This window comes from Cricetulus griseus, chromosome 2 (assembly GCF_003668045.3).
Source record: "Cricetulus griseus strain 17A/GY chromosome 2, alternate assembly CriGri-PICRH-1.0, whole genome shotgun sequence".
NCBI classification, from domain to species: Eukaryota; Metazoa; Chordata; class Mammalia; order Rodentia; family Cricetidae; genus Cricetulus; species Cricetulus griseus.
Genome location: NC_048595.1, coordinates 90,170,316 through 90,196,553, shown reverse-complemented (window position 1 = coordinate 90,196,553; position 26,238 = coordinate 90,170,316). Strand labels below are relative to the sequence as shown.

Here is a 26,238-nt window from a genome sequence, read left to right as displayed (position 1 = left end):
GTTTCATCTGTCAATTAACGAGTTAGTCATCCGCTTCTATCTGACTGTGGTGGTGACTGCTAATTGTCCTACCCAATGTCAGTTGTGCCCTTCTTCTTCATGAATATAACCCAGATGTCATGCCAGTGGGCCAAATACGACACCATTTCATAGTTCCCTGAGGCTAGAGGTGGCCAGCTGACTAATGAGATGCAAGTTTTGCCTTCTTGATATAGGTACTTCCTATTTCTGTGTGTGTGTGTGTGTGTGTGTGTGTGTGTGTGTGTGTGTGTGTGTGTGTGTGTGTACACGCACGTTACTACTACTGGAGGGATACTGACAATAACAGCCATCTGCGTAGAGCTGTCCAGATCCTAGCTTCAGGAGCATTGATCCCCTTCTTCTTTGAGCCACCATAACAGGATTCTGTTTGGTGCAGCTGACACCAAGTCCTAACTTAGACACTGTGCTCAGTCCTGAGGAGCAAAAGGCTTTCTGTTGGAGACTCAGGCATTTCCCATTTATCAAACAGGATGTGAGGAAAACTCAAAACAGAAGCAGTCCCCAGACTGACTTAGCTCTGTGCAGGAAGTGCAGCCTCCGAGGACTCTGGGGAGTGCTGCACAAGTCACGGCTCTTGCTGCACAAGCCGTGGTGCTTGTTGCACTAGCCATGGCACTTGATGTGCAAGCAGTGGCTCTTGCTATACAAACCATGGCACTTGCTGCACAAACTGTGGCACTTGCTGTACAAGCCGTGGGCGCTTGCTACAGCTGGGAAGATGGAGTATTGAGCAGAGAGTGAAAGGCTACTTCGGTGACTGCAAACTCCATTCTAGTGTAAGAAATGTTCTAATGGTCAGGAAATTAAAAAATGTAGGTGGACACAGGGCATACTGAGTTTTGTTCACTGTATAGTGTTTTGTTTTTTACCCAGGGTCGGCATTCAGATGCGTGCTTTTTATTCAAGTTTCTAACCCTGAATTCTCTTTCATCCTCCCTGGGTAGCCATATAATAGAAATTTCAAGTTCCCAATGGAATTTTTGTATTTCATTTGTAGCAATGTAATTTACCACATACATGTGTGTGAGGAGGGTTGGGGGGGTGGGGAGAGTGCATGTGCCAGAAGTCAACTTCAGATGCTTTCCTGTGAATGCCTGCCATCTTGTCTGGCACCTCACTGGCCTGGAACTTGTCAACTGAAGCAGACAGGCTTGCAGGAGACCCCCAGGGATCTGCCTATCTCTTCCTCTCCAGTGCTGGGGTTACAAGCATGACTACCTCACCATCTCCCTGCCCCTTCCCGTCTGTCTTAGTTTGGATTACTGTTGCTATGATGAAACACCATGACCAAAAGCAAGTTGAGGCAGAACTTGCTTCCACGTCCATAGTCGATCATCCAAGGAAGTCAGGATAGAAACTTAAACAGGGCAGGAACCTGGAGGCAGGAGCTGATGCAGAGACCATGGAGGAGTGCTGCTTACTGGCTTGTCCATCAGGGCTCAGCCTGCTTTGTTATAGAACCCAGGACCACCAGCCCAGGGATAGCACCACCCACAATGGGCTGGGCCCTCTCCCATCAATCACCCATTAAAAATGTCCCACAGCCCAATCTTCGGGAGGCATTTTCTCAATTGAGGTTCCCTTCTCTCAGATGACTTTAGTTTTGGTCCAGTTGACATAAAACTCCTCTCCTCTCCCCCCCTACCCCTGGCCCCCACTCTTCATTTCATTTCAAAGTATGTGTGTGTAAATCTGTGAGTGGCCTTGTGTCCCTGAGTGGAAGTTCCCTCAGAATCCAGGAAGAGGGCATTGGATACCATGGAGCTGGAGCTACAGATGATCTGTCCAGCAGCCGTGCTGGGGATCAAACTGGAGTCCTCTGCAAGAGCAGGAGGCACCCTTCCCCACTAAGCCATCTCTGCAGCCCCTCTTCATTCTGGGGATTGAGCTCAGGTCCCCATGCTTACACAGCAAGCACTTTACTGATGGAGCTCTCTCCCCAGCTCACCCCAACAGTTTATGCTACCAGAGTTGTTTTTAACTTGGATTTATAAAGTTAACACATTAATAAAACACGGCATTTTGATTTTCAGTTAGTAATGGAATTATTTTTTTTGAATCTGTATTTAAAGCCATAGTAATAAGATTCATTCCCAGCTACATTGTTTCTTTTATGTCCAGTAAAGTGGTCTTTAGGAATCAAATGTTTTGGTTGCATTTCTATAAATTCATGAATATTCATTCTTTATGGGAAAAGGATCTTTTTCTTCTCATGGTGGAAGCCGGACTCTTTGATGGGTAGATTTGAGAAAAGCTGAGTCTTTTATTGGATTTAATGATTGATCCCTTAGTCAAACTTGAGTGAAGGGGATGAGCTTTATGACTTTGTGGAAGTGTGCCCATTGGTTACTGGCAAGGGATCAACAGATGTTTATTGAATGAATTAAAGAACAAGCAAGTCCCTTGGTAGCCTTACTGACTGTCTCATGAGTTGAGACTATGAGACAATGATGTTCAGTATATACAGGGGGCAAATCAGTGTTTATGAGCCAACATCATAACAGGGAATGCAGGGAACCAAAAGGGTGATGCTTAAAATGAAAATTACTGCAGGCCTCCTCCTGATCTGCTGAATCAGAATTGAATCTGCATCTTAACAACCCTTCCACACACAAACCAGCCCAGAGGCCTCTGCAGGGTAAATGTAGAACTGTGGGCATCCATGACCTTAGTTAGGATGAGGCTGGAATTGCAGCCAGAGCAGGATCTTTGGTCCCTCCTTTAGCAAATGTGCTTTTCTCTGGCGACACCTGCTGGTAGAGAGTGATAAATTGACAAACATGCTGAAATTACATATTTTCCCTCTCATTGGTGTTTGAAATGTTAAGAGTGACAGCTAAATCTCCCTGAAGCCCTGTGTATCCCAGAATGCTAGGTTTCGGGTTTCTCTTTGCTTGCTTGAGAATAGAATCCATTAGTACATACTTGGGGGTATTATCCTTCAATTAATTCCTTACCTGTTTGTTGTTGTTGTTTATATTACATATTCCTATTCTGTGCTTTTTACCAACTGGGATTTTCACTAACAGATGTGCTCAACTTTTTAACTAGGGGATTTATATATCAGTGGTTGATTTAGGGAAATAATAAGACAATCTTTATTTCTCAATAAAGATTCCTAATGAGATTAAGAAAAGGAAAAAAGAGCCCTTTGAATTCTTAGAGATAGAAATGTGAGTGGGGGTGGGGACAGTCCAGACTTTGGGGAGACAATGGGATTAATTCATGTCACCTCTCTCTCTTTCGAAGACAAAAAAGGAACTGACCAGGCAAAGCCTGGGAAGGCTTTGTTCTTTCAGATCCCACATAGACATCCAGATTAGGAGTGCCCTGGTTTGCACTAAGGGATTGGGGTGTGAAACAGCACTTGGGGCTTGTGGAGAAACCTATGGACACCATCCTTCCGAAAGTAATGAGAGATGAAACCCCCAAGTCAGACCAGGCCTCACCTTCCGTATACACTTCATCCTGTAGGCATTGCATGGCCACCACCGTGAGATTGAATTGATGGCTTGCTTTCTAACTGGACTGTTTATTCCTTTGGAATATCAGTTCGAAGCACAGCCCCTCCTGTTCATTCCACTGTGGTCATATCCAGCTGAGCTGGTTAAGATTAACTCTTGTTAAGATTGTATCTGATTGTTTCCTAGCTTCTCTGGTGTTGTGGATTGTAGGCTGCTACTTCATTGCTCTAGATCTAAAATCCATATATGAGTGAGTACATACCATGTTTGTCTTTTTGTGACTGGGTTACCTCACTTAGGATAGTTTCTTCTAGTTCCATCCATTTGCCTGCCAATTTCAAAATTCCATTGTGTTTTTTTCCTGCTGAGTAGTACTCCATTGTGTAAATGTACCACATTTTCTCCATCTATCCTTAAGTTGAGGGGCATCTAGGCTAAGAGAGACATACATGGTCCCTTGGAGAAGGGGAAAGCATGGGGGGAGGGGAGAGGGAGTTAGAAGAAAGAGAAGGGGAGAAGAGGAGGGGAGAGGAGGACATGAGGGAACACGAAGATCTAGTCAGGGGAAGAATAGAGGAGAGCAAGAAAAGAGATACCATAATAGAGGGAGCCATTATAGGTTTAAAGAGAATTCTGGCACTAGGGAAAGGTCCAGAGATCTACAAGGTTGACTTCAACTAACAATCTAAGCAATAGTCGAGAGGCTACCTTAAATGCCTTTCTCTGGTAATGAGATTGATGACTACCTTATATGCCATCCTAGAGCCTTCATCCAGTTAGCTGATGGAAGCAGAAGCAGACACCCACAGCTAAACACTGAGCTGAACTCTGGAATCCAGTTGCAGAGAGGGAGGAGTGATGAGCAAAAGGGTCAAGACCAGGCTGGAGAAACCCACAGAAACAGTTGACCTTGAACAAGGGGTTGCTCATGGACCCCAGACTAGTACCTAGGAAACCAGCATAGGACTGTTCCAGACCCCCCTGAATGAGGAGGTCAGTTTGGAGGTATGGACAATCTATGAGGCCACTGGTAGTGGATCAGTATTTACCCCTAGTACACAAATGGACTTTGGGAGCCCTCTCCACATAGAGTGATGCCCTCTCAGCCTAGACACACTGGTGAGGGTCTAGGCCCTGCTCCAAATGATATGACAGACTTTGAAGATCCCCCCCATGGAAGGCCTCCCCTCCCTGGGGAGCAGAAAGGGGTTGGGACAGGGGTCGGAGGAGGGCAGGGAGAGGGAACTGAGATTGACATGTAAAAAGCTTGTTTCTAATTTCAATAAAAATTAATAATAAAAAAGATCGTATCTGATAGTTGATAGTTGAGAATTTCATGGAGATTAGACATAAAAATTCCCAGGCCATTCAGCAAGTCTCTTGCTTTTGGATAATTAGATATATAGCCTGTGTGCTGGAACAGGGAGTTCTTTGATGTGAGTGTTTAACAGAAATGGATTTCCATAGCTTTTATTTTATAGAGTTTCTGTACTTTCTCTTCTCCCTGTCCTGGAAGGGCTCCATCCACAGCATTGCACACCCCATTAAATGCCAGGAAATCTCACAGCCATCCTCACTGAGACACATCAGAATCCAAGGCATGAAATAAATCAGTTGATTATTTTTGTGCCTAATTTTATACCGTAAAGGATAATAAGGGGGATGGAGAGATAGCTCAGTGGTTAAGAACACTCGGAGCTCATCTAGAGGTCCCAGGTTCAATTTCTTGCACCCACATGTTGGCTAATAGCCATCTGTAACTCCAGTCTCAGAGGATCCAAGTCCCTCTTTTGGCCTCCTTGGACACCAGTCATGTATGTGGCACACAGATATACTTGTAGGCAAAGCACTCATAAACAAAATAATAATAAATAAATGAAAGAATAATAGGTGATTATGAGTGTGTTTCCACAACAGGGTGAGTTTCTTACATATATACAATCAATTCTCCTTTCGGTAGAATGGACAAGCTGTCATTTTTCTCTCCTTCCTGCTATCCTGCTTGGTCTTCAGCAATGTCATCCATGTCTTTCACCTGTCATGGGTGGGCAGAGCGTCATGGGAATCTGATGAATTTGAATTTGAATCTTGCCAACCCCATCACTTTGGCAAGTCATTTCCCCCTTTACCAGGCAAAGGGGAGAAATGATGCCTTGAGGACTCAGAGCGGGGAAAGGGTGATAAAATGCAGAATTCCAACACAGACTGATCCTTAGTGATGCTAGCTAAGCTTAGGTAGTGCTTAGGTAGTCTCCCTTCTTCTCCCCTCCCTTGATGCAGTGAGTCATCAAAAAGCCAGTCACTGCACAGCCTTGGACCTACAACAGTAGTAATTGTCCCATAGTCCATGCTGCTCTCTGCTGTTCTGCTGGGTTCGCCTCTAGGACAGATTAATTAAGTAACAGCACTCTTCTTGGGACAGATGTTCTGTCCTAACCTCTCTGTAAGGATGTCAAGGTCTTTCCAGAGTGGAGTCTGACAGTCATTAACCAGCCCTGCTGCACACTCAAGAGGACTCCAGCCTATCAATATTTACTCACCCAACCTGGGCCACAGCTCTGATGTGAGTCCCCAAAGCTAGCATGTCTGGCCTATGGGCCAGGCTGCTCCAGCTACACAGATAAGCAGCTTGTGTCTGACTGGCCCAGTCCCATATCAGGAGAGGGTCTCAGCCTCTCCTGCCCAAGCGTGACCTTCTTATTGGCAGATATTGCCTAACAGGCTGTGGCTTCTGCTCATTAGTCGAGTCAACAGCCAACAGTATACTACTATAAGAGATTTGGTTCAAAGTTAATCTTTTACTTAGAGGGATCACACTTTGGGTGAACACTCCCAGATAGTACCTCTTCTGTTATACTTACCTACCCTTACTTTCTAGCTAATGCCAAGATGTTGGCAAATTGTAACTAAACACATTTTTGGCAGTGAATATGACAAATGAAAATAGAACCGAGAAACAAAAGACACAAAAGGAAAAGGCAGGCGAGGAACTCTCAAGTTAGCGTAAAGGCACAAGGTGGGAAGCAAGCTGGTCTAGAAAGCTCACACCTCTAAACAATAATAACAGAAGCTCCTCCCCAAGGGAGGAGCAAGACAGGCCCTGACGTGTGTGGATAATGATGGGACTGGAGCAACTACCTGATTTATTTGTCCTTGGATTTTAAAGTATGTTCAAAGTTTAATAAGCTTCATGGGTTTGAAATGAGGACAATACCTTCCTCATTATCGTTTTATAAAGAGAACCTTCCAGGAAATACACACATCAAGGAGAAGGCACTTTTGAATAAATCACCTGTCCCAGTTGTAATTTAGAAAGTTTGAACACCCAGTATGTTCCAGGAAGCTCCTTGTTTTCTTGGAAGTCTAACTGTACACATAGGGATGAGTTAATTATTAATAACTAATTTAGTGATTCCTGCCTTCTTGGAGTTGGAGGTTCTCTTAGAAGGCAGTGTATTTCTGGAGACTGGGCCTGCTGCTTTGAATCTTACATTATACCTGTGCTCCTTGTTGTCCACAGCTCTCTCCCCAGCCCCCAACCTAGCATTCCCTCTTTTGGCCGGCCCTTCACACATTAAATTGGAAGCCTCTTCTGTCTATCATTGAGAACAAATGCGTGGTCTCGAGCCCTCCCTATCCATTATCTCTGGATCAGGACGTGAACGTACCCTCTTCTTCTGCAGGATGCCAGGGTTGTGTAAGAAGAAAGGAGAAGGATCAAATGTCCTATTTTACTTTTTATTAGACTTCAGGAAGAGAAAGGAAGTTGGAAACAACTGATTCTGTAAAAGTCAAGAACATATGTAACTTGTGTTATTTGTAAAAGGCTGGCTTCCTGTTGGGCATGAAATACTAAAATCACAACATCTACTTGGTCCCAAAGACATGTGTGTGGTGGAGTATGAGGCAAGCTAAAGAGACACATTTCTTTCATGAGGATTCACACAGCCCTTCCTTGCACACCACTTTCCGTTTTCCCAAGAAGGAAGTCTACAAAGTGTCAGGATGCTGGGTGAATTGAGTCAACATGTGCTCAGAAGGTGTGGCCAGCTTCTATTAGGAAGGACATAGACATAGAGAAAGCAAACTTCAGGTACCTGAAGTCTCAAAGGTTTAACCACATCGTCTCTGGATTGAGTATTCCTTATCTGAAATGTTTAGGACCATGAGTGTTTTGGCAGTTGTGAGCCACTAAATGCAGGTGCTGCGTATCAAACTCAGGTCCTCTGCAAAATCAATACAATGCTCTTAACCACTGGCCATCTCAACAACATGTTTCATCCTGGAATATTTGCCTATACATAATGAAATACCTTGGAAAGAAGACCAAAATCTAAACTCAAGATTCCTTTCTGTTTCATATACACCTTATAGATATGCCACCCCCCAAATTTTGTATAGTCTTTTTAATGTGCCTAGAGTTTATGACCCATCATATCAGACCAAGTGAGGAATTTTCCACTTTGTGGCATTGCGTTGATACTCCAGAATTTCAGATTTTAGAGTATTTCATGTTCTAGCTTTGCAGAGTCCGTGTTCATCCTGTGCTTTATACAGAGTCAGAGACGTCAGGCCTTTAAAAGTAATTTCACCTTAAATTTCTTATTTTTCGCTATGAAACAACACCTAGAAATGGTTCCCCTGTGTTTCAAACAGGCAGTCTGATAAATGAGATCCATGCATATTTTATGAACTAGCTTTGTGAGACTGATACACATTCCTTTAGAATCTACCAGTAGTCACTGAGCCATACCTTCTTGGCCAAAGCTACTGTGATGAGCACTTTGTGTCTGTTATCTCTTTAGATCCTCATGAGTCACAAGACAATTGACTCTTTTACAAAGTTGAATTTGTGGTGCCCCAGGACCATGAAATTACTTAAAGCATTAGAGACCTGGCCATTTACAGAGTTCTAGATTATAGGACTTTGTGGAACATTCTTTGCCAGTGTTCAGACAAGAAAGTAACACCATGGGTAATCAAGTCTTTTCTTGGGTTCACAACACCCCAGGAATCTCCCTCAGTGCCTTCAGCTCCTAGGCACAGATCACCACTTTCCTGCCTTGCAGTCTCCCTTTCTGGGCTGGCTCAAGTCTTCCAGTAGGTGGTGTTGAGAGGAGGTTGTTAGGCTGGACTTGACTGAGTTAGAGAAGTGTTCATTTCCTAGTTTTCCTGGAGGTTAGTGTTACCGATGCCAACTTAGTGACGTAAAATGTACTGTCAAATCGAGAGGTAGGAACTGTCCCTGTTGAGCCTGATGGGACTCTGATCTTGTTATGGGGCTCCAACCCTATTTTAAAAATCAAAAACCATTGGGACAACCCCCTAGATTTAAAAAAAAAAGTTCTTTCTCGTGCATCAGAGGGTTAATATGGCCATTGCCTAAGGGACAAAATATGCACCATATTTGAGGAACTCTTTGTGAAATGCTGCCCTTTGCCTGAGGCAAAGCTTGATCTCTCTTGTCCAGCCTGTTGGCTTCGTAAAGTTAAGAGCTTTTATTTTTTCTTTGTTTTGTTGGTCCATTCTCAAGAGTGGCATCACCAACTGAAATAAAGGAGGAATTGTAACTTACCTGGCCTGGTGTCCGATGCTAGCCAAGTTTGTGAGTAGGCTATTGAGTACCGTATGCCTCTACTAAATCTGCAGCTAACCTAGGTCTAGATGGAGAATAAGGCTCAGGAGTCATAGTGCAGTCAACACCTATTCTTTCTCCAGCCTTCCCTGTCTCAGCAGACAGCATCACTGTGCGAACCAGTTGCTTAAGCTGGAAACTCAGATGCGTTCTCACACTTCCTTCCCCATCCTTCAGCACTGCCTTGCAAACCCTGTCCTCTCAAAGCATACAGAAATTATCTTGTAGATGCATTAACTTAAGCAGGTACTGATACTATGAAGACTAATGTCAGCATATAAAGAAAGTTTGAATACCTTGGCGGGCTTACTCATCCTGAATATATAAGGAAACACAGTGACCAGGTAAGTGGATGTTAACTCTACTAACTGTAGAAGATGAAGCTGAGAGCCATGGAGAAGTAGCATGAGGAAGAATTTGGGAACAATGATACAGAAGTGTGTATGTACAGTGCTGTGTGATCCCACTCTCACCCCCCTGGATGATTTAAGAAATAGTTTCAAACTTAACTTGGTTTGTATAGTCAGTTTCACTTCTAGGTTCTGAATACTAGGTTCCCTCCCTTGCTTTCCTTTTCCTGGTCTCCAATCCCTGGGCAAGAAGGTCACAAAGCCAAGGAAATAGCACACTCAAAACCCAAGACCACATTCCAAAAACCCAGGACTACAGCTCTGGCTGTAGTAGGCAATATGTGGGGAGCTTGGATTTGTGAGCCCAGGTATGCACAGAGACTGTGAGAGGACCCCCACAGTGTGTTTGAGAGCAAGGGATGGAAAGACTATGGGGACAAGATCTTATATTTGTCATCTTGCTACAGACCTTATACATCTTAGCAGCTCTTGCCATCAGGACTAACCACTGCTTTGCTCCCACATAAGATGACTGCTTTCTATCTAAACCCAGCCCTTAGACCTAGCCTTGCCCATCCTCCATCTCATCTTTAGAATATTGAAGATCCTTTTCCAGCTGGTTCCTCACATGCTAGCCTCCCAATCCATTCACCAACACAAAGAAGGCTCTCTAGCACGCACGTGTGTGTGTGTGTAAATGTATGTGTAAATGTGTGTAATGCATTTGTGGAGATGCTCACAGAGGCCAGTAGAAGTTGTTGGATACCCTGAAGTTGAGGTTACAGGCAGTTGTGAGCCATCCAATATGGATGCTGGCCACTGAACTGGAGTTCTCTGGAAGAGCAGGGAGTGCTCTTAACCACTGAGCCATCTCTCCAGCCCCAACAGGAGCTTTCTAAGATATCAGTTATGTTACTCTCCCAGACTGGGAATGCAATACACCTCAGAGAGTCATGGAAAAGCTGCTTCATCACTAAATGAGAAGCACAGTGACTGACACTCAGTTTCCTGCACAGCACTTAGGAATTTCCTGTCTGAAGATTATCAAACATTCTATACCCTCTTCCTTGGAATGTTCTTCCTTGGCTTTTCAAATGTCCAATTCTTCAGTCTTCATGTTTAAACTTTTTCAACGGTTTGTTTTTATTAGCTTTAGTTATATATAGGTGTTTGTGTCTGCTTGGGGGTGTGTGCATGTGAATGTAGGTGCCCATGGAAGTCAGGGGTGTCAGATCCTCCAGGAGCTGGAGTTCCAGACAGTTGTAAGCCGCCAGATGTGGGTGCTGGGAACAGAACTCTGGTCCTCTGGAGGAAAAGCAAGTGCTCTTAATGGCTGAGCCATCTCCCCAGGCCTTGTGTTCACCTTTTCCCCCAGACATACCTCTGCAAGCAAGTTGGTGACCCTGCCATTTTACCATGGCATGGTCTTCTTCATGGCAGCTCACCATAAGTTATGCTCATGTGATCCCTTTCTGTTTGTTTAATGTGTTTCCTCTGCTCAGTTGTAAGCACTGTGTCCAAAACTGTTTAAGCTAAGTACTGTGTGAGACATCAGTACAAATGTGCATTAATTACTTGATATTTACACAAATATATACCTAAACAGAAAGTTTCACAGCACATTGTCATTGTTCTGGGAAGCAGCCTGGCTGTTCAGTGTTGAGAGGTGGTTGAGTCAGGCTATGGCACAATTATTCAATGGTATGTCATGGAGCCACTAAAAATCATTGTCAACAATGTGATAGCATGAAAAACACTGTAGTGGTATCAACAAAGAGGAAGCAGGGAGAAATAAAAAATAATTTAAAAAGTGTCATTGAATAGATAACAGAATGATAGACATTATTTTCCTTCTCCTTTTTGGTTAAGCTTTTAATGACATCTCTTTCTGTGTTGAAATGTTTTATTTTTAAAATAGGCACGTGGAAACTAGAGAGATGGCTCAGCAGTTGAGTGTACTTGTTGCTCTTGCAGAGGATCCAAATTCAGTTCCTAGCACCTACATGTTGGTTTGCAACCATCCATAACTCCAATTTCAGGAGATCCCATGACTGCTTTTGACCTCCATGGGCACTAGGCACACATGTGGTGCATAGTAAAACAGTCACATAAAATAAATAAGCCCAAAACAATTTTAAAAATAGGTATATTATGATGGGGAAAGTGTTTCTGTGTATGTGTTTGTCTTATTGGTTGATAAATAAAGTACTGTTTAGTCAATGAGGCAGCAATTTAGGCGAGACTAAGAATCAAGCAGGATTCTGGGAAATGAAGTATAGAAGTGGTGATCCAGGCAGGAAGTGACATAGCAGGCAGACTCAGTATATATGCAAGGGCAAGAAGGAAGTCGCCTTTTCTCTCTTCCTCCTGCTGTCTGCTCTGAGGCACCATATGATCCCAGGATGAGGAAGCCAGTGGAAGGTATCCTCAATAAGATAAATCTTATAAAATATATAGATTTATGATAATTAAGACTGAGCTAGCAGATGAAAAATCCTAGTCATTGGCCAAGCAGCATTTGTACCTAATATAAGTCTCTCTGTGTTACTTGAGACCTTAAGGTGGCAGCAGGACTTGGGTGGCTGGCAGAAAGCACCAACGTGGCAGCAGGGCTTAGGTAGCTTGGAGTAAAATTATCGTACAATATTATTAAGAAATTCACATATAGTCGAGTGACAGGGTGTTTATACCTTTAATACTGGCACTCAGGAGGCAGAAGCAGGCAGATCTCTGTGAGATCAGGGCCAGTCTGATCTACAGATCAATTTCCCAGACATCCAGAGCTGTTACACAGAGAAACCCTGTCTCATAAAAGAAAGAAAGAGAAAGAATGATAGAAAAGAAAAATAAATCCACTCACCTCACTTCATTATATCCAAATATATTTTTAATTTAAAATTATATTTATTTATGTGTGCCATGGCACTAGAGAGATGTTGGTCAGGTGGTCAGAGAATAACTTGTGGGAGTCAGTTCTCACTTCTTACCATGTAGGCTCTGGGGATCGAACTCAAGTTTTCAGCCTTGGCCACAGGCACCTCTGCCCAGTGAATCTTCTCACCAGTTTGTAATTCAGTTTTGAAACAAAATGTCCTCTTCCACGGCATGTGTAATGTATCACTAATTCCTCAAGGTGGCAGTGTCAGAGTTATTAAACAGAATTGTGTAATTCCTGCACTCGTTTCGGTGTGCTATTTCTAATCAACATTTATATGTTTGTTTTGTTTTTGACATACAATGACATCGATGTTCACTTTATTTCCAAAGAAAGCAATGTGTTTAATAGCTTCTTTTGAATATTGTATTTTAAACAATTCCCCTGATTGAGATAACGGGAAGTTTTCTTCCTGGACATTTTCAATTCTGTGCTTCCTAAGTCATTTTCCACTTAAAAAAAAATAACAAAAATAACAACAACAAAAAAAACAACCCGAAATCAAATGACACCAGGTGCTATTTCTTGAGCACATTTCATGAGTCAGTTAAACTCCTGCATCTTCATGTACATCACTCATTTACTCTTGTGGAACTGGCATTCTTCCCCCTTTATAAATGACAACACAGAAGCAAGGCAAATGGACCTGAGTTCAAATCCACCCTCTCTTTACAAATTACTAAGTGGATAAATTGGGGTCCAAATAAACAACTATACCTAAGTAAATGAATGAGTTAAAGAAATTGTTTTGTTCATTTACGTAATAAACATAACAATTACAACTTTTAACAATAGTCAAAAGTAGGCTTAGTGAGTATTTCCTGCTCCATCCATCTATCTAAAAATTCACTTACAGCTGAATGATATTCCAATATGTATATGAACCACATATCCATGATTCATTCATCCACTGGTGGACATCTACACATTTCCTGGCTATTGTGAATAGGGCAGCAATAAACACGGATGAGCAGGTCTCTCTATAGTAGAATATAGAGCCCTTTAAGAATATGCCCACGAGTGGGTGGGCCATATGGTAGATCTATATTTAGCTTTTTTGAGGAAATGCCATGCTGATTCCCATAGTAGCTACACCAGTTTGCATCCCCACCAACAGTAAATAAGTGTTCCCCTTTCCTCACATCCATGCCTACATTTGTTGTCTTTTGGGGTTTATCTTTGTCATTCTGACTGGGGTAGCATAAAACCTTAGGCAGTTTGAATTTGCATTTCCCCAGTAGCTAAGGATGTTAAATATTTTTAATAAGAAAGCTCTCTAGGCCATTTGTCCTCCTTTTGAGAATGCTGTTTAATTCCATACCCTGGGCCTTGCCACATCAGTCATTAACCAACGATTGCCCACCACAGGCTCACAAGCCAATCTGTTGGAAGCAACTCCTCTTCCCAGGTAGCTCTAGTTTGTGTTAAGTTGACACAAAGTTACCAGTACTGTTGTCTTCCTGATAATTGTTTGTTTGTTTACTATTTAGATATTTTTCAACACTAGACCCTTTTCAGACACATGACCCTCTCAATCGCTGGGTCACATTTTTGCCTTTTTATAATGTCTTTTAAAACATACACATTTTTAATTTTGATTAAATCAAATAATATATCTTTTCCTTGATTTTTATGCTTTTATTGTTATATGAAGAAATAAATAGTTAGCCTAATCTAGTCATGAAGATTCAGCCCTTCTTTTTCATCTGAGAATTTACAGTTTTACTCATAGGTTTCCCGAAGTTTTTGATCTGTCTGAGTTACCATCTGCCTGGTGCACAGGAGGAGATGCCCAGCTGTCTTGGTTTCCACGTAGAGATCCAGCTGTTCTGTCAAGCTCTCTTGAAAGACTGTTCTTTTCTTCACTGAATGGTCTTGGCACGCTATCAAAGTCAGAGAAAATGACCATATGGCTATATTTCTAGACTCACAATTGTCTTCCACTGCTTTCTGTCTCTGGGCTGGTCTTTCAATATGATGCCACAAAGTAGTAGGTTTTACTCTCTAGCAAGTACCTGCAGTAGAGTGGTGCTTTGATCGGTGCTTCGTATCTGTCACCTGGCATGAGTAGGTTACTGACACCCTCTGCTGAGATGTGAGGGTCACATGAAGGGTGTTCACATGACAAGGAGTATAGTTCTGATCATCTCCAACAGGATCCAGGAGACAGGTGGACAAATGAGGCCCAGATGCTTAGCTCAGGTGAAAGAATTTAAATCCCACTGACTTCAAGGTGGCTGTAACCCTATACGCCCATCTCAGCACCTTCAAATGCATCTGAACTGTGTTTATCAAGCCCTGTTCTGGTACACACAGTAAAGCAGCTTGAATTAGATTTTTTACTTCCTAGTATACATCTAACAAAAACAGCAGCAAAATTACCAAAGACATCGAGGTAACTATGTAGAATTATTAGTAGTTAAAAGGGGAAAAAAGCAGTTAAATGGTGACTCTAGTTTTTGAAGTTCTTTATAAATAATTAGCTAGTGGGCCACTCCTTGTTAAAGGAGATAAACCTCTGTGCCCAATAACATGTTCTGCATTTCTGATCTGCTTTGTTGAAGGGTGACATCAGTAGGATTTTAGAATCTTACTCCCCGTGACATTAGATTATTAACACACAGGCTCTAATGAGGGGGGCTAAGAGCAGTGATTGTGTGGCTCAGAAACTATCCTACAGTCTTCTGAGACTAAAGCTTTGTTGTGATATGATCTGTCCCACACCTAAGGTTAATCTCCCTCTTGTCATCTCTTCCTGTTTTCTGGTGCCAAAGATCCTAGAATAGCACAGTAAACTTTGTGTCTGCTAATGTTCAGTGTGGAGGACAGCTGGCACAAGAGGCCCGCTCCTGAACTCTGCGACAGATGTTCACTGTCCTATATAGTCAATTATATCTAGATCAGAAAGGTAGGCTTCTAGATTAATTTCTCTTGAAATTGCTTTAAGTTAAGACTTCCATATGATACCATTAAAACTAAAATATCTAGTGATTTTTTTAAAAAATATGTTTAAAAGAGGTAAGATATAGGGCAAATACTTAGAAAAGTGTGTGATTGGTAAAAAGACTCATTGAAAATGTAAAGATAACATGTAGGACTGGATAAGAAAAGGGCAGAGAACCCAAATTGAGAGATTTGAACAGGCATTTCACAGAGGAAAATCAATGTCCAATAAGTGTATAAAGTAATCTTAATTGTTTCAGTCAAAATAGACCAGGCAGGGGGATCTGCCTTGCTCTGGGCACTGGATGGTGTTAGGAAGTTATAAATCAGACTCTGAAGATGTGGCTCAGTCAGAAGTGTTTATCTAACAGGAACAAAGCCCTGAGTCTATCCTCAGTGCTGTGTAAACTGGGTGTGATGGCACATAGTGACCTGGTAAATATAGACCTTATCCAAAAAAAATATCTTACAATGTGACTAAAGTATGTTAAAAGTCAAGGCCACTCTTAGGGATAAGCCCCTTAAGTTAACAATGAATGTACTCGGGTGTTTGTTTCTGTAAATAAAAATAAACAAAGACACTGATGGAGCAGTTTGACTCCATAATTATCATCTATTGTTGCTCAAACTTGCTTGATAAGTTTTACTTTAGGTAAAACAACCAACCAGACCACTGCCATTCTTGCACCAACCACACTGAACCTCCACACAAGTCTTGAGACACCTTCACAAAGAACAGCATCAGATCAACCTGGCTCCTGGAGACCCCACCCCAGCCAGGGCTGTTTGAAAGTTTGTGCAGGGCATTTTGCAATGACAATGCCTCAGTGCCAGAGGGGAAGCATTTCCCCTGGTAGAGTAACAATGATGACTGGTGGCAGGGCTGTAGGATGGCCAAACCACAAGCCTTAGTGACTGTCACTGGTAATAGCAAAACTGTGATTGGACAAAGAAGTGGCTGCTATGGGTCCTGTACACCCTCCCTTCTGTGACTACATGAGCCAGCTGCTTGGGTTCACTCAGGAAGTAGGCTTGGGGACACTGTACTGTGATGCCTCTTCTCGTGTGACATCAAGTGCAGTGGCATCCTCTCTCCGATGGTCTTTCCTTGCCTACATTCAGTAGTGCGGGCTAAACTGTAGACATTACACAGATTGACTGGCCCGGGGTTGGAGGGTATGGTTTATTGATCTCACAGGCATCAACCAATCCATTGGGGCTGTGTGCACGGTGCCTAACACGAACAAGTACTTAGCTCAAGTAGCAGCACTACCCCTAGAAGTGATTTGCTCTCTTCTGGATCATAGCATGAATCTGCACTCAGAGGCTGCCCACCTCAATCTGATGGTTGACCTGTGTACTGCACTGCAGCAGCTCGAGGCTAAACATTCCCAAGGGAGCTGAGGGAACCTGGTACTGCCCCTTATAGTGTGGTTGTGCTGTTGACCACAACTACTTGATCGTTGGCCTCTCAGACCAGTTTCCAGTGCTCAGTACTGGGTCCTAAATGACTGCTTGTAACCAGTATCCAGCTCCCAGCTTAGAACCACTGCTTGACTGTGGAAGAGGCCACAAAGCCGAGAAACCTTGGCCAGCTGCTTGGCAGTGGCCATTGACAACTGAAGGAGCAGAGAGCAGCGAAGGTAGGAAGGAAGAGAGTGATGTGAGAGGGAAGGAAGCTGATAAGAGAGAGGCTGTGAGGAGCCGGAGGAGAGAACCTGCAATCCCCGTCTCCATAGAGCTGTGCTTAAGCACATGAGACTTGGACTCCAGGCTGAGAGCCATAACACAGGCTACTGACAAGGGGCCCAGGCCCCCTTGTCTAAGGCTCTCCCTGGGATGTGACAGATTGCCAAAGGCAGCTCTGTATACCTGCCAACTTCTGGGACTGCCAAACACAAAGGGAAACAGAAACTGCTAGAGACCACAGTGAAGAACCTCTGTCTCCCCATGGTTTCCACCCAGTTAAACCAAGAGAACCGTCAGCCATCTTACTGGGGACAACAGGAGACAAACATGCTAAAGCCATGTGAGATATGCTGTCCATTCATCAGAATGTTAAAAAGAAAATTAAAATGCTGGCTTGGTTTTGAAGAAACTAGAACTCTCATATATAACTCATGGGGACGTAAGCAGATGTATACTGGAAACCTGTTTCATTTTATTGATTAAAGTTGAAAATAAATATAAATCCAAAAGTTCCCCTTCTAGGCACTGAATGGCACAGGCACCTGTGCACCAAATAACTTGTTCAGGAATGCTCATGGGATCAAGGAGTGATGCTGCAAGCCTTGTAATCCCAGCACTCCGGAGACTGTCCTAGAAGGATCATGAGTTTGAGGGGACATAGTGAGACACTCAAAACTAAAGCAAATAAAACAAGCCCCACATCATGGTCACAGAAGGGTTATTTTCAGTACCCTCCAGTTGGAAACAACTCAGGTGTCAAAAAACAGTTGGAATAATTGTGCTATATTGTCACATTGTGACCTATTAGACAGAAGTGAGCTACAGCTAACCTCAAACAAGACTCTGGCAGGCAGGTCTTCACCCACCAAATGGGAATGTGGGTGGCTGTTCTCTAGGACAAACCTTAGAAATGGAAAACAGAAGGAAAATGCAAAGCTCAGTAATTTGTGTGCATTGTGATGAATTTGAGGGTGTCTTTCTGAAAAGCAAGACAAAAGCTAGAAGACAAAAGAAAAAACAGGTGATTCCAAGACCTTCAACACTAAAACAACACACAATGTTGGTGGTGGGATAAGATGTGGATGGGGGAAGGAGGAAGGGAGGGAGGGAGGGAGGGCGGGAGGGAGGAAGACACACAGTGAGGGGGTGAGAGAGAGGAGGAGGGAGAGAAGGAGGGAGGAGGAGAAAGACACAGAGGGGGGAAGGGAGGGAGGGAGGAAGGGAGGGAGGGATGGAGGAGGGAGAGAGAGGGAGGAAGTGAGTTTAGAATCAGGAGGAAATATATTTCCACTGCAGAATTCTATTTTTGGAAAGACAAAGCCATTTCAGACATGCAAGGGATTTTGAAGCCATCACATCAGTCACACCAAGGTCAGAATCAAAGATAGATCTTCACACCATTTCCTGTGTGTTCAAAAGTAATCATAAAAGCTTTTATATATAGGTGGTTGAGTAAGAAAGGAATTAACTACCTAAGAGAAAATTGAGGTGTGATAGTATACAAGCTTATAATGTCAGCACTTGGAAGCAGGAGGGTCACAAGTTCAAGGCCAGTCTAAACTACACAGTGAGGACTTTGAAAAAACTTAAAATGAAGAATTAGGATATAATAATAGAAACAACCACAACATTAAAGGAGAATTAGAACTTGGAGCCATTTAAATTATTTCTCTTTCACCCAACAAATACATTGTGAGTGTGTGCTTTTTGCCACTGTTACAAGTTCTGAAGGTACAGTAGTAAACAAAATAGACACATATCTTTGTCTTCATGCAACATGTTAGAGAAATGTCTAAGTAAGGATTATACAGCTACTTCATAATACATAATGATTAAAAATACATTGAACAGTAGAACTGGTCTGTAATACACTCTCAGGCAAAAAGAATGGAAGGACTAATGTCTGAGACAGCCATAGTGGCCCAGGCTTGTAGTCTCAGGACTTGGGAGATGGAGGCAAGAGGGTCAGGAATTTGAAGTCACCCTTGGTTACACAGCGAATTTAAAGTGATTCTAGAGTCCCCGTCTCAAAACAAAACAAAGGGTGAAGTGCTGGTCACTCAAGTGTGAGAATTTAAGTTGATCCATGGAACCCATAAAAGGCTACTGGAAGTGATGCATACTTGTCACTCTAGTGCTAAGGAGATAGAAACAGGAAGATCCCATGGGTTTGCTGGCCAGACAGTATAGTAAAAATAGCAAGCTTCTGGTTTTGTGAGAGACCCTGCCTCAAAAACTAAGATGGAGATCAAATGAAGAAGACAACCAGCATTGACCTGGGCCTACACTCCCATGTGTACACATTTGCACGCACCCTGCCCACAGACATGTATCCCCTACGCACACTCGGAAAAGGAAGTCATAAACTTGAAAATAAGTGTGCTAAGGTGGTTAAATTACAAATGTGTTTTCCTTTGGAAAAAGTTTTTTAATTTTCTACAGTTAATTCAGACAAAGGAAGAATAAAAAATGGGATTCATAAAATTGTTCAAAATTTTGTTTTACATCAAGTATTTCATCTGGAAAAGTTGCTTTCATTTTAAAATTTCTTTGTTATTGTTTTGCTTTGCTTTGTTTTGTTTTTTAAACAAGGTCTCACTCAGCAGCCCAGGCTGCCAGCCCTTGACCTGCCTCTCTCAGCCTCCTCGTGTGCCAGGATTAAAGACACAAACCTCCATGCCTGAAGTAGAACTTCAACTGAAACCTTCTGTGTTTTTAAAACAGGATCTCATGTACCCTGGCTTCCAACCTACTATGCAGCCAATGATGGCATTAAACTTCTGATCCTCCTGCCTCTACCCCTTGAGTGCAGCAATTATAGGCAGGTGTCACTATGCCTAGCTTATGTGGTGCTGGTGACTGAACAGGGCTTCATGCATGTTAGGAAAGCACTCTACCGACTGAATTACATCTCTAGCTGGAACCTTTATTGTCTCCTCTGCAGCTGACTAAAGAGTATTACATTTAAACTCAAGTTCTTATAAACAGACATAATGTTTTTTTCAGAGAGACAGAGAATAAAATATTACCCACTTCTGACCTAGAAGAAAAAGAAAACCCAGTCCTCAGGTGAGGTACTTATTCTTTCTATGCCAGCCAGTCCAGAAAGATGAGGCTGCAAGGAGTGATGGCAGGGCTACCCTCACAGAAATGTCAGAAACTCACGTTTCAGATAGTTATACCTGGAGTTAGCATGGGGTGGTATCAGCCTTGCCTGTTCCTTGGTGAGCCTCTAAGCAGGGTAAAGACTGCCTGCCCATGACTGGGTCAGATGAAAGCCGTATCATAGTATCAAAAGGCTGCTTTAATATTCCTGGCCTGTGAGGAAGCTACACCAGTAGTGACATTCTGAGGTACTCTCCATGTATGTTAGTAAAAATTCCTTTTTGGTGCTTTCTATGTAGCCTAGACTAGCCTTGAACTCACTCCATAGTCAAAGCTGGCCTCCTTTTTCTTTCCATGTTTTTTTTTTTTTTCTATTTTTGTAGAGTCCCTTTCACTGTGTAGCACTGGCTGGCTTGGAACTCACTATGTAGAACACACTAGCCTCAGTAACAGAGATCAACCTCTCTGCATGTGGCACCATGCCTTACTTAGTCTCCAATTATTTCTCTCTCTTCTTTTTTAATTAAAATTTTTATGTAATATATTCTAATCATAGTTTTCCCCTTCTCCAGATCTTCCCAACTTCCCATCCCACCCAACTTTTATGTTTTCCTTCTAAAAAAAATTCACAAAAACGCAAAATGAAAATAAACAAGCAACCAAACAACCAAACAAAAAAACAACCAAATTAAACAACCCCCCAATACACACACACACACACACACACACACACACACACACACACACTGTTTCATTTTGTGTTGGCCAGCTACTCCTAGGCATGGGCCCTGCCCTGGAATGTTATTGATCCAGACAGTGATACTCCTTTGAAAAAAACTGTTTTCCCTTTCCTCTCAGGTATCATTGCAAATAGCTTTCTGCTTAGGAGTGGGACCCCATGTCTTCTTCCCCCTCTCAGTGCTGGGACCACATCTGGCTTTAACCTGTGCAAGCTTTGTGTATGCTGCCACGGTCTCTGTGACTTCACATGTGCATCAGTTCAGTTGTGTCTGGAAGATACTGTCTCCTTGGAGTCATCCATCCCCTCTGGTTTTTATAATCTTACTACTTCCTCTTCTGCATAGTTCCCTGAGCCCTGAGGGGAAGGGTTTGATGAAGACCTCTCATTTAGGACTGAGTGTTCCTAAGTCTCTCACTTCTGCACATTATCTATTTGTTGGTTTCTGTTAATTCCCAATTCCTGCAAGAAGCTTATCTGATGAGAGCTGAATAAAGCACTGATCTATAGGTATGGCACATGTCATTAGGAGTCACTTCATTCCTATGTTCTTTAAGCAGAATAATATTAGGTTTTCCCCCTAGGCCTATGACCTAGCTAGTCTCAGGTTCTTGGGCAGTTTAACAGTGTCAGGTATGAGTTCCAGCTCATGGAGTGGGTCTTAAATCCAAGGTTAAAAATGTGGTTGGGTGCTTCTATAACATTTGTGCCACTATTGCTCCAGTATATCTTCTAAACAGGCAACTCTTATAGGTTGTAGCATTTGTAGCTGAGTGATATTGAATATTACCTTTCTCACCAGTATCGTGCAGAGTACCTTCCAGGACCATGTACAGTAGGAGTAAAGTTTCTAGTTGGGAATCAGCTTGACTTTTCCATATTTCGTGACATAAGTGAGTTTTGTCTTCAGCAATAGGGCCTTAACATCAGGTTTTTTCCTCTTTTTTTTTTAGAGTAATCAATAGTCTTATCAATAGCCTGTAATGTCCATGGGACCCCTTTTTGCATCCAATTCTTGATCGTCCTGCCTCTCAAGTGTTGAAGTTAAAGGCATGCAACCACTGTGCCCAGATTTTTTTGAGATTATAATTACATCATTTCCCCTTACCTTTACTCTATCCAAAGTCTCCCATATACCCCTCTTCCCTTGTTCTTTCAAATTACCAGTTTTAAAAGCAATTCCAGAAAGATCAAGAGTTAAAGACCTCCCTAGGATACATAGTAGTTGAAGTCAACCTGGGCTACTTAACAAATCCCTGTCTCAAATAAATGGATAGACGGATGGAGAGAGAGAGAGAGAGAGAGAGAGAGAGAGAGAGAGAGAGAGAGAGAGAGGTAAGATAGACTCTTCTAAACTATATAGGAAGCAAAACCTTCTCATAGGCTGCCTATTAGATGGAGTCCAACTTTGAGTCTAAAATAGTTGTTCTGCCTTCCAGTGGGACTGGTACCTCAGAAATGTTATTCTCATTCATCCTTGGAATCAACTGTATTGTATTAGGAATTTTTTCATGTTCAAAGGTAGTGGGAAAGATAGCATCAAAGTGTCATACAACCATGATCAGATTATGCAATATTTTTAAGGATGCCATTTAGCTTTTTGAGGATTTTAAATTTAAAGAAGGGAAGCTACATGTAATATAGCTGGATGGGCTCTTGAAACAGAAAAGGGCATTATGAAAATTAATGAATCTCAATAAAGTATAATGTGCAGTTAGTAGCTATCTACCAGTGCTGAGTCAGGAGTTGTGACAAACATACCACAGAGTTCTGAGATGTGACAATGGTGAGGGGTAGGTGAGGGGTAATGAAACTCTCTACTACTTCTGTAGCTTTTTTAACATTTAAAACTGTTCTAAAATAAAAGTCTAAATTAACTAGAGCAGTAAAATAGTTTTCTCTCAATCTCAGACAAATCACAAATTGAGCTAAGCCTGTCTGTGCTATGCGACCTTAACTAAGCATCTTCAGTATTGGATGTCAGTATAATTATAGGTAGCCTTACTTTCAACAGTAGGGGAAAAACCATGAAAGTTGAAGCTACATGCCCCAACATATAAGACCACAGGCATGGAACCGATGAACAGCAAAGTTTAGAAGAGGTGCTGGAGGACCTAAGGAGCCTTGTGATTTCTTGAGAGAGGAACTGAGGTTACAAAAGCACTGCTCCAGGGACTTATTCTATTTTCCACTTGCCAAGTACATTGAAATTGGGAAAAAATCTGAGACAGGCACATCAGCAAAGAGGCAGTAACTGGAATGTGAAGCTAAAAATCTCAAGACTGAAACTCTAAAGTGAAAAGTGATGCTGTTCTCCATGCCTCCTGCTGCCTGGTTTAGGACCTGGTAAGAAGCAGAGCCCAGTGTAGAGTTGAGCATATCAGGAAATCATACCCAGCCCCTTTCTGTCTCCTTGTTCCAGCCCCCCACCACCAACCCCACCCACACATGTTGTGGTCAGGAGTATCTTATCATTTCTGCTTGTCCTCTGTTATCTCTGTGCTTGCTTAAGAGTCAAACTGAGTCCATAATTCTCAAGTAGCTCTCTTCCATTGATTTATCCTAATGGATTTTTAAGATTTCTTCCCGGCACTATGGATAGAACCGCATTTCTCGAATATGCTAGGCAAGCACTCTACCAGAATCACATGCAGAGCCCTAAATACCCCAAGAAATTATTTCAAACTTATAGAGAGACTGTAAGAATAAGAATGCTGTTTACACAAAACATCAGGTTTCATATTGTCAAACTTCCCATGCCTACTGTGAACAGTTACTCCACCTGGAGGATCACTTTCTATCCTTTTTTATGCATACTGACACACACACACACACACACACACACACACACACACACACACACACACACCACACCACAAACTACATTCACACACTTCGCACAGACAACACACACCACAACAATATACTCCTTTACACACACCCACACATCACACACACCACAACATAAGCCCCCTACAGTACACACACAGACACACACCACTTCATGCCTCTGTTTTCTGCACAACCTGTGCAGACCTCTAGGTCAGTGGTTCTCAACCTTCCTAATGTTGTGACCCTTTAATACAGTTCCTCATGTTGTAGTAACTCCCATCCATAGTTTTCTTTTCTACGTTTATGAATTGTAAATATCTGTGTTTTCTCATTGTCGTGGGCAACCCCTACAACAGGGGTCACAACTCTCAGGCTGAGAACTACTGCTCTAGGCCCTTCCATTCTCCATCCTTCAAAGTGTGTTTCCTAAGGATAAGTAAGGTCATCCTTTTCAGCACCACAATGGAATTCATTTCAACTCATTTACTCATTCCCTGTCTCAGGGAGAACTGAGGAAACACTCATTATCTGGTCTGTCCCTCTGATAACTGAATTACAGGTTTGAAAAAGCCACATTTTTATTTGAGTTTCAGGTTTGGGTCTTTGAGGGCACCTTAAAACCAGGTTTGTCAGTTTAAATTTGAATTCGACTCATGGGTTTGTCTCAAACCCATTTGTTTGGCTTCAAAAACCTCCTTGTCAAAGAATAATGGTCATTCCAGTAATAGGAAAGATGAGTCCAGCACCCCTACCATGTATCAGGAGCTGTTCTCAGCACTGTGTATATTCATGTGGTTAATCTTCCCAACAAACAGAATCAGTTACATTTCTGTTGCTGTGATACAATACCCAAAAATGACTTAAGGGAGAAGAATGCTTTTTTGGGGGGAGAGGGGGTTCACAGTACAGGGTCTAGGCCATCATGGTTGGTCACATTGCATCCATAGTCAGGAGGGAGAGAGTAATGAATGCTCATGGCCAGTTAAATTTCTCTCTCTCTCTCTCTCTCTCTCTCTCTCTCTCTCTCTCTCTCTCTCTCTCTCTGTCTGTCTCTCTGTCTCTGTCTCTCTCTCTCTCTTACAGTGGCAGGACCCTAGTGGAAGGTCTCTCTCTCTCTCTCTCTCTCTCTCTCTCTCTCTCTCTCTCTCTCTCTCTCTCAGTGGCAGGACCCTAGTGGAAGGAGTGCTACCACCCACTTTTAGTGTGGGTCTTTCCACCTCAATTAACCTACTGTTATCTAACCTATATACTTCCTCACATTGTGAGGTATGACCAGGGGCAAAATAATCCCTCACAGGTGTACCTGGAGACTTGTCTCCCTGGTGATCTCAGAACCTGTCAAGCTGACAACTAACACAAGACCTCAACATTGCCTTATTTTCCTTAGGGAAATGTAGGCACAGAAGTTAAGGAGCTTGCTCATAAATCACAGCTGATAAAGGAGTACAATTAGAATTTGGCCCCAGGCTGTTGCAGACATTCATTTTATTTATTGTCTCCTAGGTGATTATTTTTCAGCCTCATTAATATTTCATAACATCTAAAGATTATTCCACATTATTTATCTCCGGTTATTGATTGCATCTTCTTGTGTTTCCTTCTCCAAGTAGAGAAACACTCATTCTCTTGATGTGTTGACTTTTCAGCTGAGGAAAAGGTGACGTGTCTCTGGAGACTGGAAGAATGGACTCAGAAGAGGCTGTTTACACGAGGATCGCCCATTCAGCAGCTGTTGCGTCTGCGAGGGAGACAGGATCTCATTACTCCAACAGCAGCCATCAAGAAGGTTCTCCAACCATGAACAGCCAAACGGATTTGCCACCGTGGGGGTGGGCTAATTAATGATTAATCAGAAGCATTTGATAGTAATCTGCCTTGCAGCCACATCTTCAAACTTCACGTTGCTTTCTCTTCTGGCCTTGTAATGTTTGCTTCTCATCTAGTGAGTGCTGGCCTGAAGTCAGGACTCACACGGGAATTCTCTGCCTTCATCCTGGGTTTGTCCTCTCTGACTCTGCTATTTATAGAGTGGATATGGGCTAATAACTGCTATTACTGGGGGCCTGCTGCATGCCAAGTGTTAGGATGGGTGCCCTACATAATACTGAATCCTCACGGAGCCCTGCAGGTTTGTACGTATTGTTGACATTTTGATCATGAGAAATGAGATACACTCAGAGATCATGTGCTATGTGTGGGTAAGATCACACAGTTGATAGGTCAGTATTCCAATGCCAGAGCCCCCTCCTGTATAACACTAAAGCTTTGCTCATTATTGCTACAGAGATAACTTATGAACATCACACCTGGTCTTGAGTTGGGGTGGGGATGGTGGTGTATGTGCATGGGATGTGTCTTGGGGGAGGGTTTTAGAAGCACAGAAGAATCACAGATTTATTTTCTAAGCAAAATAACACTGTTCTTTTATGGCCTATGGGTCAAATCTGCCTGCCTCGGCCTATTTTTGTAAATAAAATTTTATGGGAACACAACCACATCCTTCA

General features: G+C 42.6%; 1 protein-coding gene across 1 annotated transcript in view; it reads left to right on the top strand.

Annotated features, from left to right (window-relative positions):
- Slc44a1 (solute carrier family 44 member 1) overlaps window positions 1-26,238 on the top strand; it is a 180,395-nt gene extending 154,157 nt beyond the window's left edge. Inside the window, exon 16 of the mRNA XM_027403081.2 lies at window positions 25,381-26,238. Within this exon, the coding sequence (XP_027258882.1) occupies window positions 25,381-25,395 (15 nt within the window). The 3' untranslated portion in view covers window positions 25,396-26,238. The remainder of the gene's footprint in view (window positions 1-25,380) is intronic.